Here is a 24,189-nt window from a genome sequence, read left to right on the forward strand (position 1 = left end):
AAAGCATAACTTTTTCTCGAAAATGGTTTGCGAGCGACAAATATTTCCTCATAGATAATTAATTATTGAATCGCCTAATTTCATGTGCTACTATATGAACGTATTGATTTTTATTTGTTCATGAGTTTCTTGTTAAGCGTAAATAAATCTAAAAATGAATTGTTAAATTAGTTCAAGTACAATTTGCCAAAGTGTTCAAATTATGGTTTGTATTGTTTATCGTAAAGTATCGGTAGTTTTCTCGAATTTTGATTTTCGTTTCGTGATGTGTGTGTGGTCTTTGAATATTTAAAATTGTTAAAAAGCATGGGAATTGAAACAAAATTTTATTTGTTGAATGCAAACAACAAATTTGAAAATATTACTAACAGGAGATTTTATAGTGAAACGAATTTTAATGGACTAGTGAATTGAAGTGAAAACACTGTTATTAATTATACTACTGCAGTTATTTCAAAAATAGATACAATAATATTAATTTTAACAACAATTACTAATGAATGATGGATAATACTAATAAGGGCTAATAATATAGAAATATCACATTGCGATTTAATTTCAATTAGATAAAACAATTACGTATTACTGGAAATTACACAATTTAAATATTTAATCTGTTAAATTGTTTGACAGTAGTAAGCAAAGTGATTCATATTTATTATAAGGACACATTCATTTCAAGATGAAAGACGGTATAAAGCTGATGATACACAGCTTTGCTTCTACATGAAATGATATGAAAAATAAAAAATGTCATGGAAGGAATCAATATTAATTCAAATATGTACATAATACGAGGATTTAGTGCGTAATGCAAGGTGTTTTCCGCACAATTTGAAATTAATATATATTGTAATTGAATTATATATCAAATGAGATGTGATCAGAAACTTTATGGCTGAAGGTCATTAGAATTTTTCATTTGTTCATGAGTCACAAGTTCAGGTGCGATGAGGTAAAAAGAAATTTGATTTATAATGATCGCTATGATTGCAATGATTGCTACGATGTGCCTGACTATTTGACACATTTGTATATGTTATCTTGGCAAGCTTTCATTCCAGTCCAAGATATTCAAAGGTTCTCTCATTCCTAGTGATTATGAAATTAACCTTCAATCAGATGCTCTGTCTTTGTCGATTTGTCTAGGCGGGTGCCTAGAATTTCAGTTCTTATGGTGAAGAATATATTTTTCATCGAACATCAGAAATTGTTTCCCTGCTTTGATCAATACAATATATCAAATGAAATGATAACCGAAGAAGGAATTTAAAACATCCAATGGTATTTTGAGGTATGAGGATAAAATATCATTACAATTAATAGTAGTATATCAAACGCATAAATTGATCGACCATCCATATATAATCAATCAGAAGGATATTTTTAATTTGTACGGACTTCTTAAATATGGATCAAATACAATTTATTGTCAAACAAAGGTATTTCAATACTTTCAGAAATTATTCAAGTTAGTGAAGATGGATTTGTCCAACTCAATTGTAATGATGATAAAATTTTTGGACCTTCGCCTGACTTGCCTGATATCTGGTACAAGTTAATTTCAATCTTCAACAAATTACTCATTTGTATAATATAAAACGCCAAATTTGTGAAATTAAATTAACTTCGAAGGAAATTGAGAATATTATGCAGCATGGATGTTATGTAAAGAAAAAGTAATATTGAATAAAATCAATTCGTAATCACTCGACAATTGATAGCTGGAAGATAATTACTGATGCAATAAATTACATTTAACGAATTTTAAATATTCAATAAGCAACACAATGTAACGCGTAAGATACGATGGTATTTTCTTTTTTTTACCAATATTTATAAGTGGAAAACTACCAACACACAAATACTAATCAACAATACATACAATTTTTTCCTGTTTATTAATATAATTAACAAATGTAACGTCACATAAGATTTATTTTTGCCGATATATGATACTGCATATCGCGAAAGTGAAGTTTGACTTTTTATGACGTTGCTTGTCGCATATAAACTTTAGTCGAATATGTTATTACTTTAGTCGAATAAGTAACATCCACGTGCACGTGGATAAATAAAATACATATTTCAGGTTATGTTTATGGTACAAAAAGCTTTAAAGTTTCAATGAAAAGCAAAGCAAACCAATTTTTTATAGGCCGTTTTGGATATACGTTTTGTCTTCTGCCTCAATAAGGGTTTCATAAAATGTTTAAATCGTTACACCCAGCTTTAATTAATCCTCTTAATGTGCATCTGTAATTTGCGTAATACCGCAAAAGTGAGCCCGAAAGCCGCTACAATTTTTATCATGAATCACGTTTAAATCAATATTCAACTAACTGGTTCTAACTGGTTGAACAAGAAAATCATATTTATTAATTTAAAGCTGTAAAAATGTTAGCAGGTGCAATTTTTATTATGAATCACGTTTAGTACAATATCCAACTAACTGGTTCTAACTGGTTGAATAAGAAAATAATATTTATTAATATAAAGCTGTAAAAATGCAATATCTAAAAACATAAGAAAAAAGTAATAAACGGAATAATATGTTTGTTTATTAAATAACTATATTATTACAAAAATATATATAACTATTATTATAAATATATATATATATATATATATATAACTACTGGTACAAAAGATAATCATTAATAATGATTAATAACTAATAATATGTATAAGATAAAAATATAGCTAATAATTTTTTTTATGTGATAATCCTCAAAACATGTTCCAATGCATAAAGGAACCTCACAATATCCACACATATAGCAGGTTTCTTTTCTTTTGCCGTGTTTCTGGCATACTTTACATCGTTTCTGTGGAAACTTTTTCTTTCCCGAATTGACAATTCTTACTTGCCTGTGTACTTTCATATCTCCTGAAAGTCTAGTGTTTGGATCTTCCCGACAAACTCTTTTTGGCGGACCTTCAGAAATTTCCGATTCCAGGGAAACGTTTTGTTTATTTTTAATCCAATCTTCTGCAACTTGCAACAAAAAGGAGCTGAATTTTATTTCTTTGTTCGGATTCAATTTTTTGTAAATTACAAATGAATTAAACAATGCACAATTTAACAAGAACATAAAAGCTTTTTTCGTCCATTTGACACTTTTTCTTATAATTGGATTGTAAGAAAGATATTGATCTGCCAAGTCAACACCATTCATATACTTATTATAATATATGATCGTTTCTGGTTTTTTAATTATTTCTCCCGTTTTTCTATCAATTTTATTCGTTTCCACAAGTCGAGCCTGATGTATCGTTGAGATCATTCTGACATACCTTTTATCTTTCCATACATGAATTAAAATTTCGTTTTTTCTGCGAAAAACATGTTCTCCTCTTTTTAATTTGATTTTTTTAATATCATTAGGCAACCCACGATTCTCCCTTATAGTACCACATACCCTAATTTTTTTCTTCAGTAAATTTGCCGCCAGTTCCACACTGTTACAGTAATTGTCCATGTAAACGTGGTGCCAAATATTCGTATAGTTCTCTAAAACATCTTCTACAAAATTTTGTAATTTCTGTCCATTTCCGTTATAAAATTTGAAATTTGTGATATAAGCACTTTCAGATTCACACAACATCCTGACAAGCATCCCGTACTTCGATTTTTTGCCGGGGTTGTATACCCGGAAACTCAAACGACCTCTATGGGGTATCATTGCCTCATCCAATGAAAGATTTTGCTTTGGTTTATAAATAGTATTGAATTTATTTAATAAATATTCTGTTATAGGTTTAATTTTGACTAGTCTATCTGTATTTTCTAATATTATATCATTATTACAAAAATGTAATGATTGTAAAATTTGCCTAAATCTATTTCGAGGCATAACTTTCCCGAAAATTGGTGTCTCGATAAGTGAACCCGTTGACCAATAATCGTTCAAGTTGCACTTATTCACCTGTCCCATTAAAATATTTAATGCAAGAAATTTCTTCATTTCGTCTATTGCGGTATCTTCCCATTATTGTTTTATCTTTTTTGTAGATTTATATTTATTCACATTTTGCAAGTGGTACCTGTTCGTTTCCTTTACAAGTAATTCAAAAAAATCGTCGCCAATAAACAAATCTACCGTATCTCCTATAATTTCCGAATCCTTCGGAAAAACTTTTATACCATCATTACCTAAAAACTCATTTATGTCCATATCAATATCACTTTCGGTCCACGGTGTAAATGTAACATTGTTAAATTCGTCATCGGAACCGCTCTCCTCCGAATCACTTTCAATAGGTAGAACTTTTCCACTAATAATAATGTCCGACTCATCACTTTCACTTAAAATAAAATTTTACGTATATTATGTAGCACGACACAGAAGCAGGTGACTTGGTCAAACCCCGGTGGAGGCGTAGAGAATCTCTTTGAGCACCGGAGAGATGACTACGGGCCGCCTAGAGTCACGGAGACCGTAAAAGCTATTTTCGATGACTTTGAATTCGACCCCATCGTTGCCAGTCACTTCGCTTCATTTGTTTTCATTTACTAGATTTGGGTCGCAAAAACTTCTTATAACATCATTGAAGTAACATTCGCCATTTTACATCTTTATCACAATATACAGATCAGCTTGATGTATTGAATTATTATTCTGGTTGATAAGCAGATCATGAGGTTAGGAATACTATATAATTCCAGTTTCTTGCATGAATTTTTCCAACAATTTTTTATAAATGAATAACTCGTTATCATCCTTCAAACCCATTTCTAGTGTATTCAATTTCTTCACCGTCTTCAATGGCAAGATCAAGTCAATCCCCTTATGCAAACATTTTAAGTAAAGATACTAATCTAAATTAAAACATTTATTAATTGATTTCTTAATAATAAAATAGATATTAACAAGTTGAGTTGTGATCCACTATCGTGGATATCCATATTCCCTTTTTGTTGACATGGACCACTTTGGGAATCACTTGTTCTAGAACGAGATGAATGATATTAATATGAAGCAGTTCTGCTTACATTGTTGTAAAATTACAATTATTTTTGCATTTGATAAGTGATAATTCTGAATTTAGTTCATGTTCATACCATGAATTATATTCTACTTACTACTATATAATATAATTTAATTTAATGTTTTGATTGCCCTCAACTCTAACTATCGATTTGTTGGGGAGAAATTACTTTATGAAAACGTGTAATTTATTGGAATCTTTCTTGTAAGTTAAGCAGCTTTTCCGAAATTGACTAAATATAGTCCTTTAAAGGATTTATGCAAGAAGTAATAACAGTGAATTGTTTATCTGTATCCATTAAAACTAAGAGCCAACGGTTATAATTATTATGTGGCACTAGGTATTTTAAACCTGATGATAATTTTATAACAAAGTTATCATTATTATAATTCATAATATGATCATATTCATGAACACTTAAAATTTTGAATTTGTTGCTATCATATTCAATTTATGCTAAGTAAGAGCCAATGATTATGTCATCTAACGACTCATTTCCATATAAAGTAAAAAAAATTATTCAATTTAATGGCATTTTTACCAAAAAATCCTATAGTATACAATATATCCATATTTATACATGAAGGGTTTTATATAGAAATGAAAATCTATAGCTACGTTATTGTTAGGATACAAACCTATTTTTAGATCTGTACTAGAATCAGCAGAGTTATTTGAGTCTAGTTTTTTATGCAAAGAAAAAGCATTTTTCCTACATCGGTAAAAATTGACCGGATTATTAGATTTTTTGTTCACTGTTTCCTTTGCATCTCTAATATCTACTGTCGTGGTATTATGGTCCTCATTTAATTTTTAAGTTACTTTATTTACTGTGTTGCTTTTCTTCATTTTTAACTTCCCGAAGGAGAAGTTTATGTTTTCATCAAAAAATCCGATTTGCTAATTTTATGTTTTCTCGACGTTTCAAGCCATTCTGAATCGAATGAGAACAAATTTGGGAAAAGTGTGTGTGTGTGTGTGTGTGTGTGTGAACAGATTTTTTGCCGTAAATCGACGTTTTCTCCAAAAACGGCTAGACCGATTTCAAAAATTTAAAAGCCATTCGATGTATCTCGATGAGGACTATCGTTTCTGTTTCTTTGTGCGGCGATCGGTCGGGCCGTTTCTTTGTAAAGTGCAGAAAAGTGAAAAATTTTTCGTCCACGTTTTAGCCCGCAATTCTGAATCGATTCTGAAAATTCAAAAACCGCTCGAAAGATATTGATTGGGAATCGTGCTGATTAGTTTTTGGTAAAGATCGGCCGGGCCGTTTTCTTGTAATAAAGCTTAAAAAAAAAAAATTCGACGATTTTTATGATTTTTTTTTTGACGGTAGATACCATAGTTTTCTAGGTCATACTAAAATATTACGGCCCTACGACAACTCGTTTAGCTTTAAAAATTCGTCAAAGTTTGCAAAAATTGGTATCGTTTTATTGACATTTGTCAAAATGAAATCTTTGATCGACATTTTCTCAAAAACGCCTTAACCGATTTCAGAAATTTAAAAGCCATTTGATGTATTAAGGTGAGGACTATCGTTTGTCAGTTTTGTGCGACGATCTGCCAAGCCGTTTGTTAATAATTTGAAAAAAAAGTGTTAAACTTTTCGTCCACATTTAAGCTCATCCTACCGAACCGATTTTAAAAAATCAAAAACTGTTCGAAAGATATTAGTTGAGAATGATACTGATTAGTTTTAGGTGAAAATCTACCGAGCCGTTTTCTTGTAATTAACTATTAAAAAAAAAAATTGCCGATTTTTATGGATTTTTTTTAGTGATATATACCATGGTCTTATAGTAGAACTCACTGAAATATTACGGCCTTACAACAAATAGTTTGATTTTAAAAATTCATCAAAGTTTGAGAAAATGAGTAGTTCTTTTGAGATTTGTTAAAATTAAAATTAGACTATTTACTTGGTATAATGATAGAGTACTTGGTTTTGAACATAATAAACCATTAAAGTCCTGAAAACTGGTTCAATTATATAAAATTTGCTTTTAGAAAACTACTAGAAACTTACTATTGCTTATGTATATTCAATTTGTAACGTTACTTTCTTTTTTTAAATTGTAGAACCACTGACGGTGACGTAGAATTTTACGTCGAAACGTATGGAAAAATAAATATGTTTTAAAAAAATCTTTACCTTAATTATTTTTTACTTGATGTTACGCCCTTCAAGAAATCAATCATATATATATATATATATATATATATATATATATATATGTTTCCAAGTGTTTCCAAATTGATAAAAAACAATTCTCTGAAAGTTTTAGCTCTTAATATTAACGTTTAGACAGAGCGCAATTCAATCAAAGTTAGTATGGAAAGAGCATGGAAAAATTTTTGAAAATTTAAAAAAAATGTTTTAGGTATAACTTAGCGACAAATGAATGAGTTTTATTCATTCATTTGTTTGCTAAATTCCATCTAAAACACATTTTTAATTTTTTTTTAAATTTTTCCATGCTATTTCCATACAAAACTTTGATTGAATTTTATCTATTTGGAACCATTTGAGCCCCTGGGAGCAAGGAAATTCGAAAATGACCATTTTAAGGACCACCCTAATATATATATATATATATATATATATATATATATATATATATCATTTTAGTCATTTCAATGTATAATGGAAATTTGATATTGCTAAGTTTATCTAAGAGTTTTAAGTCTTCTAAATTAATAAAAATTAGACTATTAGTTTACATTATTAACAATTGTTTGAGTAAATAATGTATTATAATTTACATTATGTTAAACCACATTATACAACTTTATATCACATTTACCATGCTTCGGAATATTATCTTTAGAAAACTTGTATTACAGAATATGCTGTTTGGCAGTGTAATGGCTTTGGTTAAATATATAGGAGAGAATTAATCCTGTAATGGTACTTTGATGTATTCAAAAAGTTATCAAGGGATTCCTTATTTAGCATTAGCAGTTGTGGAAGGTGGAGATGTCTTCTTTATGATTTCTGGAATCATAGTGTTGGGAAACGATGAATGAGACATAACTACAACACTTCCACCTGCACGGCCCACTAGCATATCACATACTTGCTTCCATTCATTGGTTTGAGGATTGTATTCCTCGGCTGCAGTTAAGTATTTAGATCCATCAAAACCACCAACTGCCAATAATCTATCCCCTAACACACAGACGCCAATTGCATCACGGCAGCAAGTCAAAGAAGCCATAGGAGTCCAGATGTTTGAGACTGGATCATATCTCTCTACTAGGTCATATCTACTTGCACTGGGATTAGATGCTGGTGCATCATGACCTCCAAGTGCATAGAGGAAGCCATTAACAGCTCCCACTGCAACTCCACCTCTTCTGATGCTCATAGAAGCACACATTTTCCACTTATTAGTATGTGGATCATAGCCAGTGCTGGATTTACAGTAGGGGCAATCGGGGCTACTGCTCAGGGCAGCAAATTTTGGGGGGCGGCAAAATTTGGATAGTGAGAAAAAAATTCTATTCAATATAATCAATTTTTTTTAACAACATTTTTTATTTCAAAAAATATAATTAACAAAACATAATACGATTGCAATGCAAAATTTGGGTTGAAATAAACGATAACTAAAATTTATTATTTTGCCTTGCCTCCCTATCCGAACGTAAATTATCAAATTGGTTAATAAGTTATCAAATTTGGCCATTTGGCTAATATAAATATCCGGAAAGAAGCTGAAAGTTTAAGAAAAATATGTTTTTCAGTTCTCGAGCCCTCTTAAAATGACGTATTTGTGCACTTCCAAGCTTAAAGCGCCGAAAAACAAATTTAAACTAGTGACTCATTTGCCTTAAGACAAATTACTGAAACATCCCGTACTGAAAATTACATTTTATAAAGAGCTTTAAATTTTATTGAAAAATGAAAAAAAAAGACTTCTAAAACACATTTTTTGTATTTTGAAATTTTTCGAAAATTATGAACTTTTTGCAAAGCAATCGCGCTGCGTAGCTGTTTCAGAGAAGAAATATCGAAACTCAATTACCATTTTTCGTAATTGCCTGTACCAAAAGCTAATCAGCACGTCTCAAATCTAATATTTTTTAATTATTCAAGCCGATTTATGATTCAATTCCTATTGATAAGGAGACATGCTGATTAGTTATCGGTCAAGGCAGGTCCACCTGTTTTGAAGATACGGGTCAAAATGCCAAAAATGATAATTCAGTTTTTGAGAAAAAAGCGTCCAATAACATTCAAAAAAATTTACAGAATAAATAACTGCTTAAATTTGTGTGGGGCAGGTTTAGCGGTTTCGATGATCCAATAAAAAAATTTGATATAGAAACATTTGGCGGACAAAAGTGATCTTAAGACATATGCACATTAAATTACCAGATATTTTAAAGATATTATAATAATAAGTATAAATTTTGATTACATTTATATAAGTTTTGTAGCATTGTTTATCCGTTAGACTGCGACACGGCGCTTACGCGCTTCTATATTTTGTCTCTCGCAGCTGAAGCAGCACGATTGCTTTAAAAAAAGTTCGAAAGTTCGTAAAATTTCGGGGATGGGGCGGCATTTTTGTCATTGCCCCGGGGCGCCAAATTTCTAAATCCGGCCCTGATCATAGCACTCTACTGTACTTAAACAACCACCGCCATCACGACCGCCAACAGCGTATAATTTTCCATTCAACACAGCTACACCAGGAGAATTTCTCTGACATATCATGTGTGCAACGTAGGACCATGTGGGAGCAATTGGATTCCAACGTTCCACAGTGTTCAAGTATGACCAACCATCATGACCTCCAATTGCGTATAAAGGTCCTTCTAAGATTGCAACACCTAGTCCGTGTGTGTGTGCTCATCGGAGGTAGCATGCTCCAAGTCATGCTAACTAAATCTAAACATTCCACTGTATTCAGTGTTTTTAATCCATCTCTACCTCCAACAACCATGAGTTTATCTTTAATGATCACAGATCCGAACTGCAATTTTCGACCACTCATAAGACCAAAGGAAGACCATTTGTCACTCCACGGACAATATAATTCCATGGGAGTAGCTCCTCTGGTGGCATCAACACCACCTAATACGATTACTTTACCAAGATTAGCTTTTCTGGCCCTTGACCAATTGTTAGCAAGATAAGGTCGCCTCTCGGGCAATAAATGCCATTTCAGTGCATTCACTACAAGTTTCTGACACTCCAATATGTTACCACACAAAACATCTACTTGATCAACTAAGAATAATGGTGAAAGCAATGGAAGACGAATAAACTCTAACAAGCGTGGAAGATGTTTTTCTCTATTGGCTTTATCTTCATTCACCCATTCCATGAGTGCTAGAAAAACTTCCTGTTCTGAATTAACATTTAGATCATCACTTCTGAGCAATGCTGATAACTGAGTATCTGATAACCGCAAAAACTCTTCATCTCTCCATACGTGCATTTTCATGAACGTAACTTATAGACTTCTTAAGCAGGGTTGGGCAAGATTGTTGTTCCGCAAACAAAGCAATTCCTAAGCAATTAGAAGGGTGCAATTGTTTTGCAAGAAATGTGCAGCATGCTTCAATGACATCATTAAGTTGCAACAAACATGCTGTTGCAAGTAACGTCTCCGCGTTATCTTCTCGTAGCTCAATAGAACCCGTGTAACAATACTGCACCAGATTTTGTAGGGCATCCCCATCGACAGAGCATAGCTGAATTTCATTCTGATTTGCTTCCTTAAGGTTACCTGTAAACATGACAGAGAAGTACTCACTGCATGCTGAGAGAACAAGCCGATGGGCGGACACTTTTGTCCCATCATTGCCAGCAACTAATGTGATATCACACAGTTGTCCATTATTTAAGTATGCTTGCATTTTGATAAGACTGTTCTCAGCATGGTTATAGCACTTATAACTTTGCTCTTGGCTCGATGTGGACGACAGACTCAATTGGCTGATGTCTCTGCTTATTTTTTCTTCCTCCTGCTTATCTGCGGCTGCTTTCGTCATATTTGAAATGATTTAAACTGTTAGTGAGAAAATATCATATATTTTATATAATACTGTATATTATATATTGCCAAATCTTTTGCCAGATAAAACACTGTATGCTACAAGCATTTGAAAACAAGTTAAACGCACAAAGCCCACCATTCTATTGTTTTCTATTTTGAAAATTGTTGATGCATATGTCATTGACATGCGAGCAATGGAATGATTCACAAATGTTTTGTGTATGAGTGCATATCATAGAAAGGGATAAGAAAATTTTAGAAAATACTCGGAGTCAAAGTGTTCGTTCGTTTCAATTATGTGTAATAAATCCACTCGGAATACTTTTAATGACTCATAAATTAATTTATTTTTTATTGATTAAGTCGATTATTTAAACATATCGGGAAGTTCATGTAACTTGCCTCAAGGCTAAATACCAAACCAACTAGTTTTAATATTATTTACCATGCCTAACTTCTCCTGACTTGCATTTCTTCTTTTTTTTCTATTGTAACTTTTGTTGCTTTTCTCAGGATTAAGTTTCTGTGTTACAGGGCATTTATTTATTAAATCATTATTGGCAAGGCGCAACATACCTCTCAATTTCTCCACGAAATGTTCTGCTTTCACATATTTATTACGATGGCAGATATTGTTCTTTAATGTATTGAAAAATGATTCGACAGCAGCATTTGAATACAAATGTTTTCTGTCATTATCTAACATTAGACCTGACCACAAAGGTATAATTGGAATATACCTGTCCACTACATAATTTAAGAAACCTGGGAGGAAAAAACGATTAATAAATCCTTCTTTCGGTATAATCTTTTCGGTTTCGCATTTAATTCGAAGGAAATCTTTATGAAATAGACAATTTCGTAAAAGATCTCGACATGGCTCACAATCATTTGCTATTTCTGAAACATCAGTATCAGTCAAGATTGTCTTGTTTGATACTGAGTCATTATTTTCAAATAGATTTATTTCCTTGATCGCTAAATCTATTTGTACATTATAATACTTGCTAACTAAAATCCACACAATATGAGTGAACATTTTTCGAGCATGGTTCAAATCTCTACATCTTTCACCTAAAAGAAAACAGTGGCGGATCCAGCTTTGGCGCCAGGGGGGGTCGCTTAGTTCAAAAAAAGGTTTCGTGATCAAATGGTTGTAATTATTTCAAATTGAATTTAGGTATTTTATTAATGTAAATAAGTACTCTACATCTGAAAATCGCTACATAACATATATAATAAAAATAAATATATAAATACCTATAAAAAATAAAATGTATAATATTAACTGAGTCCTCTTAACATTCAAATATATAATTATTACGAAAAAACAATTTTACTATATATAATAACTAAAAAACATACTTAATAATTTAAAAAATAAGCAAAATACACATTTTCAAATTACAAAATTAATTTTTCTTTTGTGTCTTCTCCCAAAACGCGTTATTACATCATCGATGTCAATCGCTATATTTTTATGTACATGGAGAAGTGCCAGTCCTGTCAAACGATCTTCCGCCATTGAAGATCTTATCCATGTTTTTATTCTACGCAACGTAGAGAAAGACCTTTCTGCTGTAGCCACACTGACAGGTAGTGTAGCTATTATTTGTAAGAATTTTCTTATGTTAGGATACATATCAATGTCACAATTTGTAATAACCTCAGATATTGAGTGCGGTGTATCCTGAGTTTGCTGCCAGGACTGCCACTTCACCATCCACAGCCTATATTCATTTACAATAATAGACACTGGAGTGTTATCTAGTAACAGTTTATAGTCGTTAGCTAGTTGTCTTACAGCTTCAATGTCTTTATTGTTATGTTCGGTTTTTGGCATAAAAACATTCAGCTTAAATAAATTAAGTACATCAGGAGACAAGCGGTCCTGGAGATCGCTGATTATTGAATCTAAAAGAGGAATATAAACAGCTCGGCGGAAATAATCTTCAGCAGACTGAGCAGATTGATTATTGGCTCTATGTATCTGTTTTGATACTAATCTCGGACATTTAATATCTATATCTAACTGCTCAGCTACTTCTTTAGCTTCTTCAAACAGCTGTTGGAAGATTTCGTCCACATTTTCTCTTCTATTTCTCAGAACCCTTAATGTGTCATTAAAAGCATCTGTAGCTTTTTTCAAATCAATCGAGCTCGATTGCAGAATTCTGCTTAAAGATACAGTAGTACCTGAAAAAAAATAAGTTATAGTTACTGTAGTGCATAAACTAACTAATGAATTTGTAAAAATAATAAATTATACACCCACCTAATACATCACTTAAGCAGATGGAAGATATTATAAAGTCAGAACTGCGTAATGTTTGCAGCAAGCAATGTGCATCATTGGCAGTTTTATTATCTTGCCAAGCAGAAATCTTCTCCAGAGCGCTACAAATTTTGATTAAGTTGTCCCCTTGAAACTGAAGATGCCCATCATGCCTTTCTACCCAGCGTGTTTCACAAATACCTTGCATGGCAGCTCCAAGTTCTAACTTAAAAATTGCATGCCTCTTAGCAGATGCATTGGCAAATGCCACAACTTTTTTCATTATGCCAGATGTATTGCGGCAAGAAACTAATTTTGATGATTTTGCTAATGCATTATTGAGAACATGGTTGTTGCATGGGCAACGTTTAGCATGGATGGCAATTTTCATTAACTCCTGCACTGCACCTTTTGTATTTGATGCCATAACCGAGCAGCTGTCAGTTCCAATACCCACACAACAAGATAAATCTAAATTGTATTTGGTACACAAATTTTGAACAATTTTTGCCAATGATTTACCTGTCAATCTAGGCTCTATGTCACCTAAATTATTGTCCTCAGATTTAAGAGCATCATATGTATCGCAAAAAGTCACAAAATGTTCCTTAATAATAGCATTATGAAAATAACGTAATGAGAGGCTCAGCTGTGAGATATGCGATATATCAGTGGTTTCGTCAAACAAAATTGAAAAAAATCTGGCTTCCCGCACATTCTTTAAAATTGTTTCTTGGATGACTTCTGCACACACATCTATTAGCTCATTTTGTACAGTTTTGCTGATGTATGTGGCGTTGGCACTTGAAGATTCCAAGTGATGCTGCAATGCAGTATCACCCGAATCAACACGGAACTTTAAAAGAGCCCTAAAATTTCCTTCATCGGATACTATATTATATTTCAATTTACCATCGTCGCGATGACCACGCAATGAAATATTTTGATGGCCACAAAATATTGTTTTTATAATTGGCCTTAATCGTTCTCTGTTTTAATTAATTTGCTTTAGTTTTTGGTTGTCTAGTTGGTTTATTATGTTCATTTCCGGTTTGTGGAAATTTAATAAAAAGTTCTTCCCGGCTTCGACAGCTGATTGATGGTATTTATTTCGCTGGTGTGTTAGCAGAGCACCATTTTCACCTAGCAAATCATCAAAAGCTTTCATTGGTTCCCTTACAAATCGCCGCAAAGGTGTTTCTGTCTGAACACCACCTCCAGAAGCTACAACAAACAAAGCACAATACTTGCAATAAAGACCCTGGTCTTTATGCGACAAAACCAGCCATTGAAATTTTTCGAGGTGAGATTTTTGTGCATATTTTTTTGTCTGTTTTCTCTTTTTATTTACAATACAATGCGGAAAAGTATAATTAGAGGGAGGCTGCCAATGTTTTTCAAGCAACACAGCTTTCATCGAATCGCTAACGATTTTTCCTATATAACAACCAATATCCGCAGCAAACATTGGTTCCGAAAGTGTTGGAGTTTCCTCATCAATTGATAATGCCCTACATCGCAATGCATCTGCAGAAGCAGAAGCATCGGCGAAGCAGTTATTTTTACCTGAAGTTGTAGGTGAATCTCGAGCGATCTCGAGTCTCGGTTTCTTGAATCTATTTTATTCAACGAGCGTTTCAATCCACTTTCCACTTTTCCCTTAGAATCAGCCTGCAAGCAAAACCATGCGAATATTTTTATTATTAAGCAAAATGTTTTTCTATCTCCCTTAATGTCAAAATAATTAAAGATACATAAAAAATAAAATACACAGGAATAATGAAAAACTGATTCTTGTAATGAATGAATCGCTTGTGTGCGCGATTAAATTCTAAACATTGATGATTTATTTATAATTTAACGGATTATTGTAAGCCCATAATATTTAAGTATATTATTCAGTGTATGATATCTCTTGTTATAAAAAGTTAAAAAAAGAAAGATGTCAAAAAACAATTTTGAATTTTTTTTACGAAGAAACGGCTCGGCCCAATATTTTTCGAGCAGTTTCTGACGAACGATAAAAAATAGTCGATGCTAGTCTTTATCAAGATATATCAAATGGCTTTTAAGTTTTTGAAATCGGTTCAGCCGTTTTTGAGAAACGTTTCGTCGACGAAAAATAAAAATTCTGTTGACATACACATATACATGGCAGCTCCAAGTTCATATTTTTTTAACTTCCCGAGGGAGAAGTTTATGTATTCATCAAAATATCCGATTCGCTAATTTTAGTATTCTCGACGTTTCAAGTCATTCTAAATCGAATGAGACCAAGTTTAGAAAAGGTATGCGTGTGTGTTTGTATGTAAACAGATTTTTGCCGCAAATCGATATTTTCTCAAAAACGGCTGGACCGATATCAAAAATTCATAAGCCCTTCGATGTATCGCGATTAGGACTATCGTTTTTCAAGTTTGCGGTACGATCAGCCAAACCGTTTCTTTGTGAATAGCAGAAAAGTGAAAAAAATCGTCCAATTTTTAGCCCGCAGTTCTGAATCGATTTTGAAAATTCAAAAAGCGTTCGAAAGATATTGGTTGGGAATCGCGCTGATGAGTTTTTGGTAGAGATCGGCCGGGCCGTTTTTTTTTTGTAATAAAGTGTTGAAAAAAATTTTTTCGACGATTTTTATTATTATTTTTTGACGGTAAATACTCGTAGAATAACCTTCTAGATCATACTAAAATGTTACGGCCCTACGACAACTCATTTAGCTTAAAAAAATTCGTCAAAGTTTGCAAAAATTAATATCGTTTTTTGGCATTTGTCAAAAATACACCTTTCATCGACGTTTTCTCAAAAACGCCTAAACCGATTTCAGAAATTTAAAAACCATTTGAAGTATCTCGATGAGGACTATCGTTTATCAGTTTTGTGCGACGATCGGCCGAGCCGTTTCTTTGTAATTTGGAATAAAGTGTTAAACTTTTCGTCTACATTTAAGCTCATACTACCGAATCGATTTCAAAAAATCAAAAACTGTTCGAAAGATATTAGTTGGGAATGATACTGATAAATTTTAGGTGAAAATCTACCGAGCCGTTTTCTTGTAATTCATAGTTGAAAAAAAAAACTGAGTCGATTTTTATGAAACTTTTTTTGATGATATATATCATGGTCTTATACAACTTACTAAAATATTACGGTGTTACGGCAAGTAGTTTATTTTTAAAATGAGAAGTTTTTTTGATTTCTATTAAAATTAAAATTAGATGATTTACTTGGTATAGCGATAAAGTATCTGGTCTTAATAAACATACTAAAGCATGTTACGGCAAAATAATGCAAATTTTGAAAATTTGGTTTCAGAAAATACTCCTACCGTGTTAACGCGTTCGATTTTTAATAATGTGTAACAAATCCACTTCGAATACTTTGAACTACTCATAAATGAATTTATTTATCATGGATTAAGTCGATTATCTACACATATCGGGAAGTTCATGTAACTTGCCTTATGGCAAAATACCAATACCAACTAGTTAAGTTTGGTTTCACTCCACTCACAATGACTTGAAACGTTGAGAAATATAAAATTAGCAAATCGGATTTTCTGGTGAAAACATAAACTTCTTTTTCGAGAAATTAACACAATATGATTAAAAAATAAAATATTCCAGATAACAATTAAAATAATAATACTAAGATGTAATGAATATCGAAAATTAAAAGTAATTTAGAAGTTATAAAGAATTAAAGTAATGAATGTAAAAAATAGAGATCAATGCTAAAAAGTATAAAGAAAAAAAAGTAAAAAAGTAAATATAAAGTAACATATGAAGTAACTTACTTATAATAATATTTCAATAAAAAACACATAAACTAAGAAACACTTTTTTTATAACTCACTACACTCAGTTTGTTGCACTTTATGTCATTAGATCAGTAAACTGTGAATTATTTTGAATTATTTCTGAAATATATTTTATTTTGCGCTCTGATTATAATTTATTAAAGATTTTAGACGTTGGTTAGTCGACAGTTCATATCTAATTGATTTTTCCGAGGCTATTATTTATATGTTATATACGGCCTAATGAATGAAACCCATTTATAAAAATTATTAGTCGTCCACGTGCATTGTCCTCATATCTAATGCGTTATCAATGATATTTTAAACAAAATATATAATATATACAATCGACACGCTATAATACCCTATATTGTATATCTTCCTATTCATCATTCGTATTCGTTTATTATTTTATTATAACGAAAATTTACAAGTCAGTCATCGAGTGATAAATAGTTTTATAATCAATGATAACATTGGGCCTGCTGGTGAATGATTTCTTTCTTATGCGTACGTTGCAGATTCTTAGAAATCGTTCATATACAATTATTTTATTTATTTATTAGACAATCACAGAGTATAATAATTTTCTATAAGTCTTTGTGATGTGTTGATATCTAATTATGATTTGTTTATAAACTAAATACATTATACTAAGTACTAATTAATATCGACTAATAATGTACTCGGATTTTTTCTTTATGACAATAGTGCCGACAAGTGTAGAATGAGAAAAAGGTTTTCGGCTTGTTATATTTGGCGGTTTACCTAAATCTTGTAACTAGCTCAGGGGGGTCATGACCCCCGTGACCCCCCCCTGGATCCGCCACTGAAAGAAAAATAATTGAGCTTACAGCTACAGATATTATTTCCTGATCTTTCTTTAAGTCTCTTTGTGAAATGAAAAATTAACAAATGTAACGTCACATTAGATTTATTTTTGCCCATACACTATACTGCATGTCGAAAGCGAAGTTTTGCTTTTTATCTCGTTGCTTGTCTCATATAAACTTCAGTCGAATATGTTATTACTTTAGTCGAATGAGTAACGTCCACGTGCACTTGGATAAATAAAATACATATTTCAGGTTATGTTTATGGTACAAAAAGCTTTAAGGTTTCACTGAAAAGCAATGCAAACCAATTTTTTATAGGACGTTTTGGATATACGTTTTGTCTTCTTCCTCAATAATGGTTTCATAAAATGTTTAAATCTTTACACCCAGTTTTAATTAATCCTCTTAATGTGCATCTTTAATTTGCATTCTCAAATTTGTTTTTTTTTTAACATGAGAGAAAATGTTGTCTTGGAACAGTAGGTAATTCCGAGCCAGGAAAGCAAACGGCGGGCTTATGTCGAAAGCATGGATATTCAAGATTGTTTTTCCACATTTATATAGGATTCCTTTTAGATTCCTCACTGTATGACTTCTAAGTCAAGTGGCATTTTGCCGTTTATTGCTTGGAGTGCATTGTTTGCCGTAGTACGGCATGCCTCATTATTTAACACAGTTCTTTCCAGGTCATATCTGGAGTTTCCTCCGATCACAAGCGCCAAGTCATCTGCTTATGCAACAGGTTCCACATTTTCTTCCACCTGAGTTAGGCTCTTTAGAAGAGCGTCCATGCAGAAGTTTTATGCAACATGTCAAAATTTTTGATCCCTGTTGACATCCCTTTTGCATGTTTTTCTTAACGATTTTGGTGTTTTCTGTTTCATAGGCGTTATTCTTTTTAAAGTAGTCCTTAACTATATTTACCATGAGGCTGCTGAATTTGGCCTGCGTCAGCTTATGTATGATGGCGGGCTACCATAGTTATCGAAGGTTTTCTAAAAGTTGCCTTGCCTTGAAGCCAAACTGTCGTGCGTTGCACATACTCATTTTTCTATACTTTTCGTAGATACGCTCTACTAGTATTTTCTCGAAGACCTTTTAACACGTTCACGTCGGTGTGTACCACCGGTGTACCACATGTGCTATCGGGCGGCGTGTACCACCGGTGGCCCACGCTTGACTGTCTCACCAATCGCAACTGTACCACATGAGGTACAAACTTAATTTTACTTTGGGGTGCTGAAAATTAAAATATTAAATATATAACAAACATTTTATTAAAAGATATTTATTTTTTGTTATGGTATAGAACCCTTAGTTATGCAATGGGACGCTGAAAATTAAAATAATAAATATTTAACAGATTTCTATTAAAAAATATTTATTTTTATTTGTTATAATGTACATAACATAGAAGTTTAATAGTTCAATAATATAAACATGGTCAAATAGTTGTATAAATATATTGCAAGTTTTGGTCGAAGAGGAAAACCGTCTTTATGGATTTTGGGGAGACAATAAAACTTTTGGGGCAATAGGATTATAGGTTTTTAATTGTAGAGAGAGAGTGTTTTTGGGAATTTGCTTGCTTTCTAAGAGTGAATCAATGAATATTAAAGTATTTTCATTTATAAGGTCGGTAGGATCTGAATTTATAGGTTCGTAAATATTTTCATCAGATAGGAGAAGACATGGATTTCTAAATATTCTATGTAAAATATCTTTCTTTTCTGCCTCTCTATAGAAGGTGCGCTATCGGTGCAGACACTGAATAAATTACTTAATTCAATTGTAATTTATTACATACTTCTTTAACGTTTCTTTCGCGAATTCTTCCTGATAGTGTGCCCCCATCGCCTAGTAATTCTTTATGTGGCAGCACGAATAAAATATAAAATTTTGAAGACTTCAAACTCTCATTTGAAGCAATTGAAAAATAAACATTTGCATTTTGTATAATTGTATGAAGTAGCTCTGTTATATTTTGCGCTAGTTCGGGCTGTCGAGCTATTCTAGTTCTTCTTGAAAGAGGTAATTGTTTGCATTTGTCCACATTTTTTGGATCTATGATACTGACTGCTTCAACAATACATGCTTTTTATTTCAATATCACTAAATGGTTTGCCCCGTTTTCCAAGTATATGTGCTATTTTATACGTAACAGAAACTGCAGCGGAATTTTGATTTACAAAGGCACTAAAATATGCCTGCTGATGATGCTTCTCATTTTTTAACTTTCGAAGTGCATCTTTTTGTGATTCACCTTCTAAAGCGAAATCTTTATGAGTCAAATAATATTCAATTGCAGTCTTTGCAGCTTTTACAAGTATTTAACAGTGTATTGCACAACAAACGCATCATATTATCTTTCTCAGCAGTAAAAAAATCTAACGCGCATTCTACATTAAATATTCTGTTTTTATCTCCTATCTTTCTTTTCTCACAATTTGATATGGTGGATAAATAAAAACTAATATTAAATAAATTGCAACAAGGTAGCATTGCAAGATGCAAGTCAGAAGGAGATGCAACCAATAAATATCGATGTTAACATATTGTCTCCTAACATGTGGTTTATGTTTATTTAACATGTGACTTCAACCCTCATGCGTTATAATCGAATACAACATCGGGCTTTATTTTGCCACTTGCTGCTTCTATAAATTGGCCTTGATGATGATTTGCAGTGGTCAGCATGCATACCGGTCTTTTGTCCGTCCATTTTAAAAATTTGATTCCGCTGCGATTTTCCAGAGCCACGTTTTTGATTTTGTTTTGCTTGGGGTTGTAAATTCTTTATGTTAATTTTCACTGTGCCACAGATAAATGTAATATTATCTAAAAGAAGTTTACCTAAAGCAACACTAGTGTAAAAACTATCGATGAAAAGAGTGCGCCCCTCAAATAACAAGCCGTTCAGCAATCTCGTTACCACATCTTGAGAGTGGCATTTTTCAATTATCGTTCCATTTTTTCTATATTATGCGTATATCCTTCAGGTAAACATAATTTATATAATTTTACGCCATATTTGTGTCGCTTTCACGACGATCACGTTTCATTGCATTTTTTATTCTAGTGTTTGCGTACATGCCGTTTTTAGACCAGTACAAACGAATTTCTGGTAACTGCACGATACCCATGATAAGTAATATGCCTATGAAAGTATTCATTTTATCCGCTGTAACATACGAGGTGTGTTCAAAAAGTACCCGGAATTACTAATAATTAAATTTCGCGGGTCTGGAGTGTCTGATTGTCAAAATTTTTTTTTTATTGTGTTGGTATACATGCCCCTAAAGTATGATGAAATTTTCAGCTATATTCACTGTTTACTTTGTCTGTGGTAGTCGCTAAGGTTCGACGTGTTTTTCTGAGCTCGGCGATTTTTACAATGGAAGAATTGAAAAGTCAAAGAATTTGTATTAAATTTTGCGTAAAAAATGAAATAAAGTGTTGCAAAGTGCAAAAATTCACCAGATATGGCTCCGTGTGACTTTTTCCTATTCCCAAAGTTGAAGAGACCCATGAAAGGACGGCGGTTTTCCTCGATTGAAGAAAATCGCTGAGAGTGCTCAAGGACATATCAAAAAGTGAATATCAAGGGTGCTTCGAAAATTGGAAAAAACGCTGGCATAAGTGTATTATATCTGGGGGGGACTACTTTGAAGGGGACCACATTAATGTAGACGAATAAATAAATATTTTTTTGGAAAAACGAAAATTCCGGGTACTTTTTGAACAGACCTCGTACTTCCAAGGCTGCCGATGCATTCTGTTTCTTCAATAATTATATCTAATATGTGATCTGCAAAAAAAGTTTATATAAAGCAAATGCATCATCGCAGTCAATACTTTCATGTAAAAATTCCTCCTTTCCCGAATATTCAATTATTGTAGAAGCTTTTTCACCTATGCTTTGTCATTCGTCATCGACACTCTGATTTATTGATTTCGACACCAAATATTCATTATGAGTAAAACAATCATCCACCTCACTATTTACACAAAAAATTTCTTCATCTGAAGATGAAGAAAGTATCCGTAATCTTGATGCCCTTTTTCTACTCATATTTACATATTCATCACAGTTACTCATTATTATATCCATGTTGATATTTTTATACATACGAAAATAAAAACCACAACCATCACTATGTGCACTACTTGCAATAATGATTATTAAAGCAAAATTTAGGCGTTAAAATATTATTATGAATAATGTTGATTTATAAAGAAATTTATAAAATGAGTCAGCTACAAAATTATTCCATCTAACAACAATGCATATATTCGGAAATAAAACTAACGGCAGTTTACAGATAAAAATGGTCAGTCTAACCGCGTTTCTACACTAAGCTTTAATTCTACCTTTTATAAAATAAAAGGTTCAAATATCAGCAGAGTTACATCCTTATAATAAAACGGGTTCATAGAGTTATTTAGTTCATCATCAATCTCATCTAAAGAAATAATCTTGATCGCGTGAGCACTAATGCAGCGCCTATGCAAATCTGAACGTGCAAGAAAATGCACGCCGCTCGATAAAGCGTATGCAAAAATCGGCCCCGGCGTGAACGTTACCTACGCTGGTTACAAAGCCTCTCCATGAAGTGGTTTTGTGTTTCCTTATTTCTCTAACGTTTCTTTTTCTTGGCTTTTTCTAAGCCTGTTCTTTGGTCAATATATCGTCAAGACGTAGTCTCTTGGCTCGCAATATTATCAATAAATTTATAAAGAAATCCAAAAGTTTGAGAAAGTATCAACTCGGACAGTTAATAGCTGCAGTATCAAGTATAAATTTAAAATTTTCTTTTGCAGTCAATTGAATGTCATCATCTCCTTCATGCTAATTTATTTTCGGTGGCGTCGGCGACGTACACTAATTTCAGCAGGAAAATCTGGCTCTGTTTCTAATGCTTCGTAAAGTTCATTAGCCAATTGCAAATAATTTTCGAAACTTTCATTATTTCTAATGCTTTCGGAAAATTTCAATACTTTCTTAATTGATTCAGCACACGAACTAACGTTCCAAGAAACTTTTTACATCCTTTTTCCAATGAAATCTACCTTTCCAGAATTTTATGTTATATTATTATTGAACAACTAAATTAATATGATTTAATTCTCATTGCCAAACATTCAACCTCACGCCGAACTGTTCGAGAAGCTTACTCGGCTAATTTCTATAGTCTATTTATGCTCAAGTGGTCTAATGGCCGTTATTTTCGCTTCCCGTCGAGTATTGCAAACTTGTTTCAATGTTAATTATTTGATATTGCTTTTTAATATTTGCCACCTAAATGGTGAACCACTGAAAGATTGTAAATATCAATATTACTAAAAAAATCGACCGTTGAAAATTAACCTTTAGCATCGTTTACTGTATGCGCGTTGCATGACATAAATAAAGTTCCTTATAATAAATAAATGCCAATAAATTTTACTTGGCAATGCTGTAATTGCATTCGTGCACGTATTTTCATTTCTGGAATGAAAGTTTTCACACCTAGGATCGAGCAATGTTGCTATAGCTATCTCCAAATTATTTGATAGCTGATAGCTATTTCCGAGTAATGTACTCTAACGGCTGCAGTATATTTGATAGCACCTATCATTTCTACTTCAGGCGCTGATAGTTTAGTTACTTATAGTGTCAACTTCACAAATCTCTCTAACATGACAAGCGACTATGGTTATCACTAACACACCATGGTAGTGTAGTTACCTGTTGTTTTTTGTTTTGTAACAGGAGTTTCACCTTGTTTTAACGTCTAATATTAATTTTGATTGGTTACCCTATGCTTTCGATTTGTGCTTTTTTCAGCTTGTCGGTAGTTATATTATTTTTTTAAAAATAAATTGCGATACTTCTGTTTTTTTTTGATAACATTTGTTACTTCCAAATCCGAAATGGTTTTTTCGGCGATTAGATTAATGGCATGGGCAAAATGCGACTGATATTTATCACTTGCATTATGTGCAATGTGACTGTGATAATTGCGGTTAACTTACTAACATCTGGCTGCCAATCCACCATTTCTGATGTTATTTTTTCCTGTATGCATTTCCTTGTTTATGTTTATGTTGTTAGTTCCTAAATCAGCCAATTTTAAAATTTAAACGCTCAAATAATGGATAGTTATACCCAAAAATAGCTGACCATATTTAATGTGTCGGTGCATATATCGCACCGACACATTAAATCTATCAAAAATTTTTTGATTGAAGTTCGGACTTCAATGAAAATTTCATTAAATTGAACTTCGTAGTCGT

The 24,189-nt window shown here is 32.4% G+C and overlaps 1 protein-coding gene and 1 pseudogene across 1 annotated transcript; both read right to left on the bottom strand.

Annotated features, from left to right (window-relative positions):
- Positions 1-7,940: 7,940 nt before the first annotated feature.
- On the bottom strand, positions 7,941-11,001 carry LOC113391023 (annotated as a pseudogene).
- A 761-nt stretch (positions 11,002-11,762) lies between these two features.
- LOC113391024 (52 kDa repressor of the inhibitor of the protein kinase-like) lies at positions 11,763-21,056 on the bottom strand. The gene is made up of 5 exons (XM_026627006.1): positions 20,938-21,056; positions 14,425-14,897; positions 13,282-14,268; positions 12,460-13,202; positions 11,763-11,771 (listed from the first exon to the last, which is right to left on the bottom strand). Exons 1-5 carry the CDS (start codon positions 21,054-21,056, stop codon positions 11,763-11,765), a joined length of 2,331 nt encoding a protein of 776 aa, XP_026482791.1.
- Positions 21,057-24,189: the final 3,133 nt, after the last annotated feature.

The sequence above is a fragment of the Ctenocephalides felis genome, unplaced genomic scaffold, assembly GCF_003426905.1.
Source record: "Ctenocephalides felis isolate EL2017-DRISC unplaced genomic scaffold, ASM342690v1 CF-g0.4_SCAFFOLD_00845, whole genome shotgun sequence".
Classification (NCBI taxonomy): Eukaryota; Metazoa; Arthropoda; class Insecta; order Siphonaptera; family Pulicidae; genus Ctenocephalides; species Ctenocephalides felis.

Bases quoted from the DNA above. Each gene is read 5' to 3' on its own strand.
- LOC113391024 (XM_026627006.1), bottom strand. From the start codon at position 21,056: ATGGGTATCGTGCAGTTACCAGAAATTCGTTTGTACTGGTCTAAAAAC. The intron at 14,898-20,937 runs GTAAAATTATAT...TGAATAAAATAG, and splicing joins GAAAGCGACACAAATATGGC to ATTCAAGAAACCGAGACTCG. The intron at 14,269-14,424 runs GTGAAAATGGTG...ATTAAAACAGAG, and splicing joins AGCTTTTGATGATTTGCTAG to AACGATTAAGGCCAATTATA.